Below are 17,509 nucleotides of genomic sequence, written 5' to 3'. Positions count from 1 at the left end.
TAAGCTAAGTCTCAATCATAGTCCCAATTTCTTTAAAATAAAAAGAGATTTAAAATTTTCAAATACATACTTTGCCCATGATTATTATTCTATTTTTAGTTCCTAGATGATTAACTGCTACAAGCAAGAAAAAAAATGCTGTTTCTCTATAAATTTGTACTAACACCTATATATCAGTTACTCAAGGTCAACATACATATCTTATCTAATAAATAATGGAATGAGCAAGCACTTGCCTGTTTAAAAAAATATATATATATTTTCTAGGTACTTGGCAGACATGAATTAAGAAATGATTCTATATTGAATATAGACATGCCTCTTACAAAATAGCACACAATTGCCAGAACTACTTTATTTCATATATTAACCATACTTTTTAAGATGAATATGACACAATGTTTACCTGGAAAGTTTCTGTCTTCTCAGGTAATATAGATTGACTTGAATATAAACAAGATCATAGTTCTATGGTAATACCTGTCTTGCTGGTTAATTAAAAAAAAAAATCTTACAAACTCAAACATATGTATTTGTGAAGACTTTAAGAATCTTCTCCCGTATATTTTTGGTTTTAACACCATAGATGATAGGGTTCATCATAGGAGGAATCAGAAGATAAACGTTGGCTATAAAGATGTGGATGTGTGGAGCTATGTTATGACCAAATCTGTGGGTGATAAAGGAGAAAAAGGCAGGTATATAAAACACCAAGATGACCCAAACATGGGAGCCACATGTGCTCAAGGTCCTGAGCCTGGCCTCCTTTGCTGGGAGACGAAACACAGCACGAAAAATGAGAATGTAAGAGCAGATAATCATTATGAAGTCCAGCCCACCAGTAAGAAAAGCAAGAATTAAGCCATATAATCTGTGGACCTTGGTACTTGCACAGGCCAGTTTGATCAGGGCCATGAATTCACAGTAGGTATGGGCAATGATGTTGGTTTTGCAATAGGGAAGACTCATCAGTAAGAAAGGATGTGGAGTCAGCAAAATAACGCCACGTAGGACAATGGCCAGACCCAAAGCCATAATCACTCCATGTGTCAAGATGGTGGAATGTCTCAGAGGGTCACAAATGGCCACATACCGGTCAAAGGCCATAGCCAACAGGAATCCTGACTCCATGGTGGACAAAGAGTGGATAAAAAATATCTGGATGAGGCAAGCTTTAAAGTTGATTTCTCTGTCATCAAACCAGAAGAGACTGAGAATCTTGGGAACCACAGTGGTGCAAAGCATCAGGTCATTCACAGAGAGCATGCAGAGGAAGAGATACATGGGTTTATGAAGACTAGGGTGTGTCTTGATGATGAATACAAGGACACAATTCCCCGTAACAGCCAGTAGATAGACCAGGCAAAAAGGAATGGAGATCCAGACATGAGCAGCCTCCAGTCCTGGGATTCCAAGGAGGAAGAAAATAGCTGGGTGGACATTGGTTCTATTTGGAAATAACATTTCAGAGTTGCTAACCCTGCTGTAGTCTAAGTGTTGTCAAATTATCTTCAGTAGATCGAGCATAACATATATTGTTTGTTTATACCTACAATAGGTGGTACCTATTTTGACAATCAGTGGTAGGAAATTTTGCGCCTGTTTCAAGTATGTGGTGAAGAGATGTGGAATTAGCCAGTAATATTTGCTTTAAACTCAAAATCTAAAAGATAAAAGAGAGAGTAGACCCTGCCACAGGGAAAAGAAAAGAACAGGTCATATATCTCATTTCTGCCCCACTATTTAAATACCACCTAATAAGTGCTGGAGATATAGGGTGTGTTGATTTAAATGACTTATAATTTTAATAAACATATAAATTAATAAACAAAAGAGGCTGATTTTCAAATGAGAATTAGAAAGTTATTGCTCTGATTATGTCTCCAAAACACATTTTCACCTATGAGGCCCATTTATTTCACTTCATTAGAAAATTGCTTATATATAAGCTCATCATACTAAAAAGCACATTGCTATTTTAGATTAAAAACACTTATTATAATAAGATTGATAAGCAAAGACAAATTTGAATATTTGGACCCTTTAGAGAGAGCATGATTTTTAGTTTTACTTGATCTCTATGTTACTATCACTTTGTAAAGTGTAAACTAAACATCCATCCATATTTCCCACACACAACTCCATAGTGGTGTCCTAATGTGCACTGTCTCAGTATGACTAATTCCAATCATCATTATTCTATGTCTTAAATACCTTTACATCTTCAAAATATTTTGTTCAGCTGTTTATACTATGTAAGTCGATAAAAAAAATCACTGAATGGCTGCCTTTCTTTTACCAACCATATGTCGAATACTCTGTAGATGGCCTACAATGTAGCCACTAAAATATTCAAGGCTGGCACTGCAAGAGAAGTTTCTGACCCTGCTTCAGCCCTATGGCTGGAGTCCATTTATTGCTCATTATCTGTGCTGCATAGAGTGTCAAATATTTTTAATTCCTCTCTTGTTTTTCTTTCCAGTAGAAATGCTGCTGTCTCATGTAGTCCTCTTTACCTGGCTGGTCTTTTTGCCTGGTGTTGCACTCATCTCTCAGAAGGCTGTAAGATAAATCAGTTGCCCCTACTTCCTCCTCCAGTGCCTACGGGTCTTTCAAGAGGGTTATAGAAAATGAACGCCCCATGTGAGTGGCTGTCAGTGACCATAAATGAGAGTCCCTTTCTTTGTTCCTCTCTAGAGGGTTCTCTCTGATTGGGCAGATGACATCTTTGGGGGCTTTTGCAGTCACCAGAGGATTAGCCTCAGGAACCAATAATTAAAAAGTCCCTGTGCAGGCATTAGGGTCATAATGGTGATTATTTACTTGTACTTTGGTGAGAGTAAACATATACTGATTATATAGGCAAAAAGTTCTCTTTGCAGCATGAAACTGATTTAGCTTTCCATAGTCCCACATTTTTCAACAGTAGGTTGTCAGTCAGTATGGTTTAGAACAGTTATTTTTAACATTTTTCATCTCATGGCACACATAAATGAATGACAAAAACATATTTTTTTTGCTGACCTGACCAAAAATAGGTATGATTTTGGCTGATTTACAAAAAATAAAATGAAATAAAAATTGCCTACCTTTTTGATCCAAAGTGATTTAAAAAAAAAATCAGGTATCTCTACTTATACTTAAAGATATCAGATATCAAAAATCAACAAATCAGACACAACCTTCCTCTGCTCGGTGTCCAATAAGAGACAACTTTATGATATGACCTATGTATTTATGGTTCAAGACAGGGCATTCACACCGATGGCTATTGTTGCGTTGGTTCTTGGCATGTTTTTTTTTTTTTTTTTTTTTTAATATATTTTATTGATTTTTTTACAGAGAGGAAGGGAGAGAGATAGAGAGTTAGAAACATCGATGAGAGAGAGTCATCGATCAGCTGCCTCTTGCACAACCCCTACTGGGGATATGCTCGCAATTAAGGTACATGCCCTTGACCGGAATCGAACCTGGGACCCTTTAGTCCCCAAGCCGACGCTCTATCATTGAGCCAAACCGGTCTCGGCTCTTGTCATGTTTTTATTTGACATTCTTAAGGAAGTCAGTTCCCTGACTAAATAATAAGATATTGCATATTTTAAAAATTCTTGCAGCACACTGGTTGAAAATTGCTGGTTTAAGCAATGCTAATAAAATATTATCCATCTAATACCTGCCTCAAAATCACCTGATTGATCATATTTCCCCCAGATATTTTCTAAAATTTCATATTTCTATATATTATCTATTATATCAATTATCTGTTATTATTTCCTCATCTTTAAAAGGAGAATAAAATCTTTTAAAAATATATTTTATTGATTTTTTTACAGAGAGAAAGAGAGAGGGATATAGAGTTAGAAACATTGATGAGAGAGAATCATCTATCAGCTGTCTCTTGCATACCCCCTACTGGGGATGTGCCCACAACCAAGGTACATGCCCTTGACCGGAATTGAACCTGGGACCTTTCAGTCCGCAGGTCAATTCTCTATCCATTGAGCCAAACCGGTTTCGGCAAAAAAGAAGAATAAAATCTTATTAACGACTAGGCTGCCAAGGGAGGGCAGTTAGGGGTGACCGGGCCAGCATTTCAGGAGCATTTTGATACTAAAATTATAAATACATAGAATAAATTTTCCCATATACTCTGTGGCAAATAAAAGACATTTTGTACATTTTATTTTTGTTATTGTTTTTTAATATTGCTTTTCAGTTATAAGCTTAAGATTTCCATTTTCAAATGGACATGAGGTATGCAAAACCAATGTCAAGCAATATAACTAAATCCTCTGTAAATCTTTAAAGAATTTGTGAAATTGGAACTGATAATCATTGATGATTAATGATGGAGATGGTGTATTAGACATGAATCAAACAGAAGGCATAATGAATTATTTGTCCTCTTTTCTAGCTCATATTTTATCATTACTCTTTTCTGACCAATCTCCAGTTATAGACTTCCTTGGACCTTTAACAGTATCACTTATTTTGCATGTAAGGCTTATATTAACCTATCCAGATATATTCACTAATGCTCACAGGTAAATGATCTGACCAAATCAAACAAAGAGGAATTGAGGATGTCTCAAAGAAAACATTTAGTTTTGAGGGATTTAATATCAACTTGAAAAAACCTTACAATACTACATAATATTTCTTTATCACAAAAACTGAGTTTTCCTTATCAAAACAAATGTCTCTGTTTCCTTTTTCTTAGTATAAGGTAAAGGATCTTATCTGATATGTAAAGTTTAAATAAAGCATAGTCTCATTAATGTCAGAGGTTTATTCCATAGAAAGTCAAATTATAAGACAAATATGTTAATTATCAGGAATTCTATATCCTATTACTTCTTTTTTACACATTTAAATCAATAGATATAAATATATTGATATGTAGATAAAGACATATGTGAACATTTATTTACATATAGCTAAGATCATTGAAATAGCTAAAATGCATTAAGTGAAAGGTTCTTAATCTTCTGCTGAGGTGGGGAACTAAATGGTTAGTGCTTCTACATGAACAAAGCTTCCTTTTGCTCTTAACTCCAACATTAGCATCTTTAGATCTTTAGGAATATGATGAACCTCATGCTGTGGAAAAATACCTAGTTTCAGGTTTGGCTTTGCCACTTATTACAAGTGTAACGTATTTTTCTCTTTTAAAATTGATTTTTAGAGGGAGGAGGAGAGGAGAGAAAGAGAGAGAGAGAGAGAGAGAGAGAGAGAGAGAGAGAGAGAGAGAGAGAGAGAGAGAGAGAGAGAGTTTTTTTGTTCCATAGATACCTTCCCAGTGACATTCAATTTTTATTTTATTTTTAAACTTTATTTATTTATTTATTTATTTATTTATTTGTTTATTTAAAAATATATTTTATTGATTTTTTGCAGAGAGGAAGGGAGAGAGATAGAGAGCTAGAAACATCGATGAGAGAGAATAATCGATCAGCTGCCTCTTTCATACCCCCTACTGGGGATGTGCCTGCAACCAGGGTACATGCCCTTGACCAGAATAGAACCTGGGACCTTTCAGTCCACAGGCCAACGCTCTATCCACTGAGCCAAATCGGTTTTGGCTATTTTTTTTTTTAATTTTTAAATTACAGTTGATATTCAGTATTACATTAGTTTTAGGAGTAGAGCAGAGTGGTTAGATATTTATATAACTTATGAAGTGATCCAGTAAGTCTAGTACCTAACTTGGCACCATACATACCTATTAAAGTTGTATTGACTATTTTTCATGTGCTGTATTTTACATCCCGATGATTATTGTGTAACTGCCTACTTGAACTTCTTCATCCCTTTGGAATAAGTGGGAAATTATCGACACAGACAGAGCTCACTGTGCTGAGTATCCTGACAGGCTTAGTCTGACCACACAAATGGAGCAGAGTCTCCATCACTACTTTTCTTCCTCCCCTGAGGAACAAATTGAGATTTGCATTTGATACTTCAAAGTATATAATGGAAAATTTTGGAATTTTATTTGAGAGTTAAATTTCTTTTTCTTTTCTAAAAAATGAAAATTCTGTCCTGCCTGTGTGGCTCAGTAGTAGAGTGTTGACCCATGAACTAAAAGGTCGCTGGTTCCATTCCTGGTCAGTGCACATGCCCAGGTTGTGGGCTTGAACCTCAGCAGGGGATGTGCAAGAGGCAGCCAATTGATGTTGCTTCATCTCTCACAGATGTTTCAATCTCCCTATCCATCTCCCTTACTCTCTCTGTAAAAGTCAATAAAGAGATATTCTAAAAAATGGAAACCTGCCCTTTTAACATCTATTTAAAGATATAATAAACACCATAAACACCATAATGAACAACAACAACAAAAAAATAGATCCAGAGACATAGAATCATAGAACAGACTGTCAAACATGAGGGAAGAAGGCAGGAAGGGTAGATGTGAGGGCAGAAAGGTGTTGAAGGGGTAAGAGATCACCCAAAGAATTTGTATGCATATAAGCATAACCAATGGACTCAGATAATGGGGGCAGAGGCGGGTGGTGGTGTGAGAGGGACTGGGTGAAGTCTGTGGTTGGGAGGCGGGACAGGCTGGGAGAAAATAATGGGGGAAATGGGGACATATGTAATACTTTCAACAATAAATAATAATAATTATATATATATATATATATATATTTATGTTGTCTTCCTTTTGGAGCCATACAGAAAAAGGTATATCTGCTTCTTATCATGGTCCTTTAAATATGTGAAGACATCAATGCCCTTAGGCTATGTTGTGCTTTTTTTTTTTTTTTTTTTTTTAGAGATGATGTCTATGCCCCAATCATCCCATTTTCCTTGATATTTTCCAATTTTTTCATGTTCTTAAAAGAAGGGTGTTTCAGACAGGGAAGCAATTTACATTCATGTGATTCTGACTTGAGATATGTCGCTTTACAAAAATCGTAGAGACTTTCTCCAAAGTTTATTATCATATCGAAGTTGTCGTGTATACCTGTGGTAAATATTTCCAACTGTCTTATCCTCGAACAGAGTTTCTGAATGCTGTCCCCTTAATTATGAGAGATAGGTATAAAACTGGTAAACATTAAACTGCTTTATGAGAGGTATTCTAAAAAGCCACAATGCTTTTAATAGAAAATACAGGTTATAATAAAAGAGAAAAACATTGTCATTTACATCTGAGAGCTAATTTTTAATTGCATCTCAAATTTCATGGAGAAATATACTGGAGAAAATAAAATCAAGACAAGAATTTGTCAATAAATTGCAACTCAAAGTAGGAGTTGTTGTGTGCATAGAAGATTCTACCTCCCATCCCTCAGAGCTGTAGTTATTTGTAACCCGTATGAGACTTACAGTTAGACTAAAAGGGACCTTACACTTAAGGCATACATGCAATAGCACAGTTAAAATTTCTTCTGAGTCTAATCAGAAATTAGGTACTAAGGTCAGAACTATTTCTAGAATTATTTTTCTTAATCCCAGCTGCTATCCAATGTAGTCTTAATCCAAATACACATAGACAAGTCAAATGTCTAGTCACCCAGAGAACATGGGATTTCAACTACTTCAGCTAACTCCATGGATATTTTTCTGTTTGCTTATTTGCTATTGAATTATTCAGACTCATATTTGTAATTTAATGCTTTCATGTAAATATGAACATTACAAATGCCAGTTAATATATTATCATAAATTCCCACATGAACACACCTTTTTAAAAAAGGTTAATTTCAAAACATATTTGGCATTCTCTTCTTAACTTTACTCTATTTTCAATAATAATAAAAACAAGAGTAGTCAATATTTATGAGGTGTTTACTATGAATCAGATATTGTGATTAGTGCTGTAATTGTATCAGTGGTTCCTAACAGAGTTGATGAACTTTAAGGAACATTTTAGATATTTCTTAGTGTGGTTTTGTTATTGTCACAATTTGGGGAGTACTATTAAATTTAGTAAATATAAACCAGAGAGAATCCTCCTGCAATACATAAGATAATTCCTCCATATTTCCAACACTCTACAAATATTCTGTATCTAATAGAAATTTCAGATATGCAATTGAACATTGTGTAGTTAAAAAATACCTTATATTATGCTAAGTGAAATAAGCCAGTCAGAGAAAGAAAAAACCATACGATTTCACTCATAAGTGGAATCTAATGAACAAATTGAACTAACAAGCAAAATTGAGACAGATTCATAGAGTGGGCTGACAGTTTTGAGGGATGGGAATGCAGAGGGAATGGAGGGATTGAGCAACAAAAGGGGGAAAAAAAGAGAGAACTAATGAATACAAACAAGAGTGTGGTGATTGTGGAGGAGAGGGGAGTGGGTGGAGGTGGAAGAGGGACTAAGGGGATAAATGGTGGTAGAAAAAATAAAATCAATACTATAATGTTCTGAATGTATAATTTTACCTTGCTTTGTATTTATTGTTCTGACTGCAGCTTTTTAAACTTTGCTATACTAGTTATCATAAATTAACTCTTCATGGTTTTAAAATGAAAACATGAACTTGATATTCCAGAACATTAACTATCATGTATGTAAATTGAATATTGTATATTGTTGTGTTAAGACAATAAATATCAAGTTTTTTTTAAAACATTTTTAAATAGAAAAAAATTCCTTTAACAAATGACATCACCAAATGCAATATTTCTCATGACATTTGAGTAATTGATAAAATATACCAGGATTAACTGGCATTTATAACATTCACATTCACATTTATTCTATGCATAAGTACAAGGATCTGATGACTTTATTATGTCATCTAGTGTTGTCATGCACAAGTATATGTGTTACTACTTATATTTTTATATTATTATTTGGGTACTCACGATTTTTTAAAAATTTACTATTTTTTATTAGGAGGGTAAAATATATGTTAGAAAACTTTGTTGCATAAAGGGAGAATTATATTTGATTATGTTCAGAATTATTAATGTATATTGTTTTATTTAAGACTCAAGTTTACAACCATAGATTATGGGTTACTATCTTTGTAGTATAAATGAATCTTAATCTAAATCTCACATCTCAAACCACATAAAGTTTTCAAATATTTTTTAACAGAAAAATTTCATAACCCCAAGTTAGGAAATCAATTTCTTAGATATGACACAAAAAGCATGAAGCATCCATAAAAGAAAATTAGATAAATTAGACTTCATTAAAATTAAAATTATTTCATTATAAAGTTATTTATGGCTTAATAAGTCCCAAATAAATATAAGGTTAGGGAACATAAATAATAATAATTATTATAAGTTTTGTTCTAATTTTTCCTACTTTTTCTATATCTTCTATAATTGCTACTTCTCACTGAAGTTAATATAATTACCAATCTTAGCTATCCAATATTAATCCAAAACTTTGATGAAAAGTTTTATATTTCAAGTCAATGCTGATTCATTTTCAACATTTCCTGTTTAATAAAACTCTCATCTTTGTTGGGGAATGTCAAAACTTGCAAAGTCAAACACATTTGACTGCTAAAAATTTAAAGAATCCCTCCCTGATTCTTTTGGTTTTAATACCATAAATAATAGGATTCATCATAGGTGGAATGAGAAGGTATATATTGGCTATAAAAATGTGGATATGTGGAGCAATGTGGTGACCAAATCTATGAGTGAGAAAAGAGAAAAAGGCTGGTGTGTAAAATACCAAGATGACCCATACATGGGAGACACAGGTATTTAAGGTCTTCAGACGGGCAGCTTTGGATGGAAGATTAAAGACAGTGAAGAGAATAAGGGCATAGGAACAGATAATCAATATGAAATCCAATCCCCCAGTCAGGAATGCCACAATTAGGCTGTAGGCTCTCCGAATCTTAGTCTCAGTGCAAACCAGCTTTATCAGGGCCATAAATTCACAATAAGTATGGGAGATGACATTAGTTTTGCAATAGGAAAGCCACCTCAGCAGGAAGGGGTGTGGACTGAGGAGGATAGCTCCTCTGAAGACAATGAACATACCTAAGGCTACAATCACTGTAGGTGTTAAGATAGTGGAATGTTTCAGTGGGTAGCAGATGGCTACATATCTGTCAAAAGCCATGGCCAAGATAAACCCAGATTCCATAGTAGACAGAGAATGGATAAGATACATTTGTGTGAGGCAGGCTTCAAAGTAGATCTCTGTGTCATTGAACCAGAAGAGACTGAGTATCTTGGGGAGTGTAGAGGAAGTAAGCAGCAGATCAGCCACCGAGAGCATGCATAGAAAGATGTACATAGGTTCATGCAGTTTGTGGTCTGTCTTGACAATTAATAAAAGAGCAACATTTCCCATCAGTGACAGTAGGTAGACCAGGCAGAAAGGAATAGAAATCCATTTGTGGACAGCCTCTAATCCTGGAATTCCAAGCAGTAGGAAGATGGTTGGTTGAAGACTGGTCCTGTTAAAATCTGCCATTATCCAAACAATGGATATTCCATGATCCTGTCCAAATCAAACATCATAAAGATTTTAAATATATAAAGACCAACTTTATTTGTTAAGTTTGGGGAGAGATGTTAACATCCAATAATTTCTTTGGTAATAAATTGTCTCAATGCATCAATACATAGGGCTCTGCTTTTTGGGTAAGAAAAGTAGTAGAAAGGAATTCTCTATACATCTTTTCTCTTTCTTTTCTCTTTTTCAGAAAATATTATCTTGTTGGCTAAATATATTTTAGCAATATTATGTAGTTTTTAGAGGTAGTGTTGATATATTCTCAAATACCAAGATAGACTTTTCTACCATGTGAAACAGTCAAAAAAATTAAAGCTCAATCATCATGAATGAGATCAACAATTTGTATATTTAACTCCTGCTACCAACTCCCAAAGATTGTGCTTGTAGTTATAAGGAGAAAGGAGGTTTTGGGAATACTAAAGAAAAAATAGTTCAATAAATAAATGAGGACAAAACTGATCTTATATTGGAAGATCAGTAATTGAGTTAATAAAGGAAGGAGCCTTATCTTCATAAAATCAGCCAAACAGAATGGTAAGAAATCACATTGTGAAGATAATCCAATATAGAAAATGACTAAGTCTGGAAAGTGCAGGTTACTAGATATTTTTTTTAAAATATCAATTAAATTATCCCAAAAGGTACATAATTTACTCTTCAGTCATACAATGCACTTGATGCTGATTTTTGCTTCCCAAGTAAACTTCAATGCAACTCTTGGCTCAAGATAGCAGGTGTGTCTTGGGATATATTGTTTTGGAAAGGTATCCTAACAATCCTAAATTTTAAATTGATAAATCATTACTTTGGTTCAAATATTTGCATATAATAAGCTTATATAATCTTAGTCATCCTTTGAGTCTGAATAGAACAAAATTTAATAAAAACAAATACGGTTTTGAGCAAATCAGGACTAAATTCTAAGGCTAGCTTAACAAAAATTCTGCACAACACATGTATCTCAGCTTAAATATCAAATTAATCTTCTTCTGTCTTACTTTTTGTCAAGTCAAGAAATTGTGCCATCTTTCAGACAACCACAAAGTCTAAACCTTTACTGCTGTGACTGGTCCTAGGACCTCCAGCCTAGGCTCCACCATTCCTTTATCAAAGAAGCACTGAATTGTCCCTTCTCACCTTATTCACAGCTCCTCTGTCTTTCATCTGATTGTCTTACCTCTATAACTAGAAGGTCTCACTACTCAGCATGAGGCTCAACATACTATTGGATTTAATTACAACAGGGTCCATTACACTTCTTCTCCTGGGGGAGCAGAGGCCTGCAAGGAATATCCTATGTATAGACTCTTATAGGAATGCTATTTGATTGTAGGCAGTTTCACTAATCTGTCTCAAAAGGCACAATTTGGTCTTTTGGAAGGATTCAGTCTTATGGGGTCCATGCCACTTGAATTCTGAGCTTAAACATTAATGGGAGATAGACTCTGGATTCCAGGTCTTGTGAGATAATTGGTTTATTGTACCCAGGGGTTTAAGCACTAAATGCTTCCTTATAGAGCTAGTAGTGGAGGATATTTTGGAGCAACGAATTTAAGAATAATCACGGTGATTGTATTAATCTTTACATGCCTCTAGATATTCTTAAATAATTCAGTGAACCAATGTTAGTTCTGAAAATCAACTAAAACCCCAGGATATTTTATAGTATGTTTCTACTCTTTAATTCCCCTGAAATTTATTTGTTTGATTGAGTACAGTGTATGCATTATCACCATGTATAAAAGCATTATTATTTGTGTTTTAGTTGGGATGTTATACAATGATTGGATATATTTTGCTACACATATGTTCCTTATCATTCTCTTCTGCTCTGTATTTCACGAAAAAATGTCATATATGAAAAACTCACAACTACTTTGTGATAAACGATGAAATATAGAAAGCATTTTCTCTATGGTTAGGAGCAAGACAAGAATGCCCACTTTTATTATTTCTATTCAACGCAATACTGAAAATCCTAGCCATAGAAATTAGAGAAGAAAGAGAAATAAAAGGCATCCATATTGGAAAAGTAAAATTAACTGTTTGCAACTAAAATAACCTTATACATAAAAAACTATGAAGATTTATCTCTCGTTCTGTCAAACTCTCTCTCTCTCTCTCTCTCTCTCTCTCTCTCTCTCTCTCTCTCTCTCTCTTTCTCTCTCACTCTCTCCCTAATAAATAAATTACCAAATTAGAGGATACAAAATACTGAATAAAACAGTTGCATATCTTTACACTATAAATGAACTATCTGAAAAAGAAATTATACAGTTTCATTGACAATAATATTAAAAAATAAAAGAGACATAAATGAAAATTAAGATTAAAATTTATAAACTGAAAACTGTAAAAAATGCTGAAAGAAATTAAACACAAATAAATGGCAATACATCTTGTGTTCATGGATTAGAACACTTAATATTGTTAATATGCCAACACTATCCAGATTGATCTTCAGATTCAGTGCAATTTCTATCAATGTTGCAATGACTTTTTTTTTTTTTGTAGAAATATAAAAATCCATATGAATTCTCAAGTGATCCTGAATCTCCCTCCCCCAAAAAAAAATCTTGAAAAAATGGAACTTACTAGAAAGAGATAGTAATCAAAGTGGGATAAAAACAAATATATAGACAATTGAATAGAATAAAAGGCCCAAAATTAAACTCTTGCAAAGATGTTTAAATAATTTCTGCAAAGGTGCCAAGACCATTCAATGAGACAAAGCTACTTTTTCGACAAATGGGTTGAAATACCCAGATGTCTACAAACAAAAGAATGAAGTTGGACTTTTATCTTACATAAAAAAGAAGACACAAAACAAACAAACAGACAAAGAAACAAAACAAAAATGGATCAAAATCTAACAGAAGACATAAAATTCTTAGGAAAAAAACTTTTCATGATACCAATTTTGACAAAGATTTTCTTTGGACATGACAAAGGCAATAAAAGTAAAAATTAATAAACTAGATTTCATCAAAATTAAAAACTTTTGTGCATCAAAGAACACTATCAACTCAGTGAAAAGTTAAGGTAGAAAATCAGAGAAAATATTTGCAAGCCTTATATTTGATAAGCAATTAATATCCAAAATATATATTTTTAAAATCTTAAAACTCAACAACTACTTAAAAAAAAAATCACTGGATTAAAAATGGCAAATAATTTGAATAAATGTTTATTCAGAAAATATGTTCAAATGACCAATAAACACACACACACACACACACAAAAATGCTTAACATCACTAATTATTAGGAAAATGCAAATTAAAACCACTATGAGATAACATTTCAGAATGGCATTATTAAAATAATGGTTATTATTAAAAAGAAAAAAGAAAAAATTATTGGTGTGGATGTGAACAATTGGAAAGAACATTTGTGCATTACTAGGAAGAATGTAAAGTGATTTAGTTGCTACAGAAAATTGCAGGACAGTTAATAAAAAAAAATTAAACATGGAATTACCATGTGTTCCATCAATTCTACTTTTGTATATATGCCCCAGAGAAGTAAAAACAAGAATTCAGACAGATTGTTGTGTGTTCATAGTATATTCATAATACCAAAAAATGGAAACATCACAAGTCCCATCAGCAGATGACTGAGTGGATTAAAAAAATAAATAAATTCACAAAACATTAAAAAGGAAGGAATTTCTAACACATGTTAAAACATGGGTGAACCTTGAAGATATAATGCTAGGTGAGCTTGCCAGTCACAGGAGGACAAATATTTTGTGATTTTATCTATGTGAGGTGCCTAGAATAACTAAATTTCTAGAGACTGTAGAAGAAAGACTGTAGAAGAATTCTTTTCAAAGTAAGTAAAGAAGTGTGAGTGGAAAATGATTGTTTTATGAATATGAAGTTTCAATTGAGAAAGATTAAAAAAAAAAAAGCTCTAAAAGTGAATGGTGGGGCTGGTTGCACAACACTATAAATGTACTAATTCCATTGAACTGTATAAACTTAGAAGCAGTTAAAATGCTAAGTTTTATGTTATGTATATTTCACCACAATAAAAACAAACTCTGGGCATTCCCGCAGGGGTGAGTAATGTGACCCCAGAGACCTGGGCAAGGCAAGAACATGGGGGTGTCTCTGTGGTTGTTGGGCAGAGAAACTAAGTCACAGAGCTCTGCTGACCCATAGCCCAGAACTCGCTTGGGCCAGCCACCCTTGGTGTCAGGTTGAGGAGCACTTTGTCTGGGCACCTGAACACTGGTGCTACAGAATCGCGTTTTTCCCTGGAGCAAAGGGTGCACTCTATGAGCAGCTCCAGGGCCAGCATCCAGGGACATCCCGGCAGGCACCCAGACCAATGGAACAGAACTGAGAGCCCAGAAATAAAACCACATGTATATGAGCTAATTATTGTTGACAAAGAAGCCAAAAATACACAATGGAGAAAAGAAAGTCTCTTCAATAAGCAGTGCTGGGAAAATTAGAAAGCCGCATGCAAAAGAATGAAAGTAGACCACAGATTATGCTCATATACAAAAATTAATTCAAAATGGATTAAAGACCTAAGATATAAAATCTGGAACAATAAATTACATAGAAGAAAACATAGGTACTAAATGTGTGGAGCTTGGTCTTAGAATTTGATCCCCAAAGCAAGGGAAGTAAAAGCAAAAATAAATAAATGGGACTATATCAAACTAAAAAGCTTCTGAACAGAAAAAAACAAACACACCAAGAAAACGAAAAGGCACCTACCCAAATGGGAAGTGATATTTTAAAAAACAGTTTAGTTTGCAAACAAAGCATTAATAACCAAAAGTATGAAGAACTCATACAACTCAATACCAAACAAACAATCCAATTTAAAAATGGGCAAAGGATCTGAACAGATACCTCTCCCGGGAAGACATAAAAATGACCAAGAGAAATAGGAAAAGATGTTCAACTTCACTCGCTATTAGGGAAGTACAAATTAAAACTGCAGTAAAGTACAACCACCTCACACCTGTTAGAATGGCTATTATCAACAAGGCAGATAATAACAAGTGTTGGAGAGATTGTTGGGGGAAAAGAAACCCTCATTCACATAGGTGGTAATGGAAGACTATATGTATGTGGTTCTTCAAAATACTAGAAATAGAGCTACCAAATGACCTGCCTATCCCTCTCCTGGGTATCTACCTGAAAAACTAAAATAAAAATAAATAAAAAAATGTATAAAGATATATGTCTCCCTATGTTCATTGTAGAATTAATCATGGTTGTCAAGACATGGAGACAACTAAAGTATTATTGATAGACACCTGGGTGAAGAAGATGTGGTACATATAGACAATAGAATACTACTCAGCCTTAAGAAAAGATGAAATACTGTTATTTGGGACAACATGAATGGACCTTGAGAATATTATGCTAAGTGAAATAAGTCAGTTAGAAAAAAAACTAGTAACCATATAATTTCACTAATATGTGGGATAGAAAACTGAAACTCATAGATCATCTGGTTACCAGGAAGAAGGGAGTGGGGACAGTGAAATGTAAAGGGAGCCAAATCAATGGTGATGGAAGATGATTTGACTTTGGATAGTGGACACACAAAGCAATATGTAGGCGCACTTGAAATACATATGATCCTATTAACCAATGTCACCAATAAATTTAATAAAATAAATAATTGAATGATCAAATGATTTTATCAACAAAAGACATTAAAGGTAATTACTATATTCTTATCACTATTCTATTGCACTGCATTAAAACTATCCTATCCTTCAGAAGAGCTTAAAGTTATCAATGGAACAAGACAATGTACAGCAAAGAAAATAAAACACAAGTTTTAGTGTTTTATTTATTTTTTATTTATTTTTTTGAGGTGTTGGTAAATTTACTAAATAAGTGGCTAAAAGGGAATGAAATAAAATACATTCATTATATAAATAACAAAAATACAAATAATGCACAATTACAAAGATGGTAATATTAAATATAGTTCTTAAAGCAGTTTAAACAAAGGGTGCAGAACATAGAAAATTATAATCATAGTGGAAGAATCTAAAAAAAAATAGCTTATTATGTTTCCTCTATGCCGTAGCACCGATCTTTATGTTTCATTTAATTGCCATACAACTGTATGAGGTAGGTGCTTACTTTATCACTGTTTTTACATATTATAAAATTGAGGGGAAGGGAAATCTAATGGCAATAAAGCTACCCAAGTAATGAATATTGGACTTGATCTGAAGCAGTCTAACTCTAAAGCCTGGATACTTAAATATTAAGTGATTAGAATACCTGGAAAAATGTCATGACATCTAAATTATACCACAGTAAGAACATTAGTTTGCACATCAATTAAGGAATCAAAGAAACATTGCCAAATATTTCTAGTTCTCCAAAACAGAAAGCTTCACACTCTCCCTGTATTTGATTATGAAGTGAGAATGGTGAATTCAGAGATGTTAGTCTGCATGTTTAACAATGGGTGTGAGCTTCTAATGATAATAAGCAAGGGGAGATAAAAAGTTTCAAAGCATAAATATCAAAACACAATTTTTACATATCCAAATTATAAAACAGGTCCACAGATTTTAGGTTGTATTTTTAAAAACATATATTGTATTGATTTTTTACAGAGAGGAAGAGAGAGGGATAGAGAGTTAGAAACATCGATGAGAGAGAATCACCGATCATCTGCCTCTTGCACACCTCCTACTGGGGATGTGCCAGCAATTAAGGTACATGCCCTTGACTGGAATCGAACCTGGGACCTTTCAGTCTACCGGCTGAAGCTCCATCCACCGAGCCAAACCGGTTTCAGCTTAGGTTGCATTTTTAAAAAATAATAGGAAATTGATAACTGGGTTAGGAATCTAGTGTCAATGAACTTGTAAGTCCCTGGTACTGAGGCAATAAACTATTTCAACATTGTTTCTAATAAAAAATACCAGATCTTGTTTCTTGATACTGGGTTCCAAGTCATACAATGAATAAATGAGATAGAATCACTGCATATGGTAGCCTGGTAATTTGGTAATATTGACTAGTATTTACCAAAATGGGAATTCATGAACTCAATTTTA

General features: G+C 33.7%; 2 protein-coding genes across 2 annotated transcripts; both read right to left on the bottom strand.

Moving 5' to 3' along the window:
* Positions 1-519: 519 nt before the first annotated feature.
* LOC118713592 (olfactory receptor 52K1-like) lies at positions 520-1,464 on the bottom strand. Its single transcript, XM_036428291.1, has one exon. The coding sequence runs from the start codon at positions 1,462-1,464 to the stop codon at positions 520-522; it is 945 nt and encodes a 314-aa protein (XP_036284184.1).
* A 7,999-nt stretch (positions 1,465-9,463) lies between these two features.
* LOC118713238 (olfactory receptor 52K2-like) lies at positions 9,464-10,414 on the bottom strand. The gene has a single exon (XM_036427645.1). It carries the CDS (start codon positions 10,406-10,408, stop codon positions 9,464-9,466), a length of 945 nt encoding a protein of 314 aa, XP_036283538.1. The 5' UTR covers positions 10,409-10,414.
* Positions 10,415-17,509: the final 7,095 nt, after the last annotated feature.

The sequence above is a fragment of the Pipistrellus kuhlii genome, unplaced genomic scaffold (assembly GCF_014108245.1).
Source record: "Pipistrellus kuhlii isolate mPipKuh1 unplaced genomic scaffold, mPipKuh1.p scaffold_m20_p_9, whole genome shotgun sequence".
Lineage (NCBI taxonomy): Eukaryota > Metazoa > Chordata > Mammalia > Chiroptera > Vespertilionidae > Pipistrellus > Pipistrellus kuhlii.
This window is presented reverse-complemented; position numbering and strand designations above follow the sequence as displayed.

Coding starts and splice junctions, on each gene's coding strand:
- LOC118713592 (XM_036428291.1), bottom strand. CDS start 1,464: ATGTTATTTCCAAATAGAACCAATGTCCACCCAGCTATTTTCTTCCTC.
- LOC118713238 (XM_036427645.1), bottom strand. CDS start 10,408: ATGGCAGATTTTAACAGGACCAGTCTTCAACCAACCATCTTCCTACTG.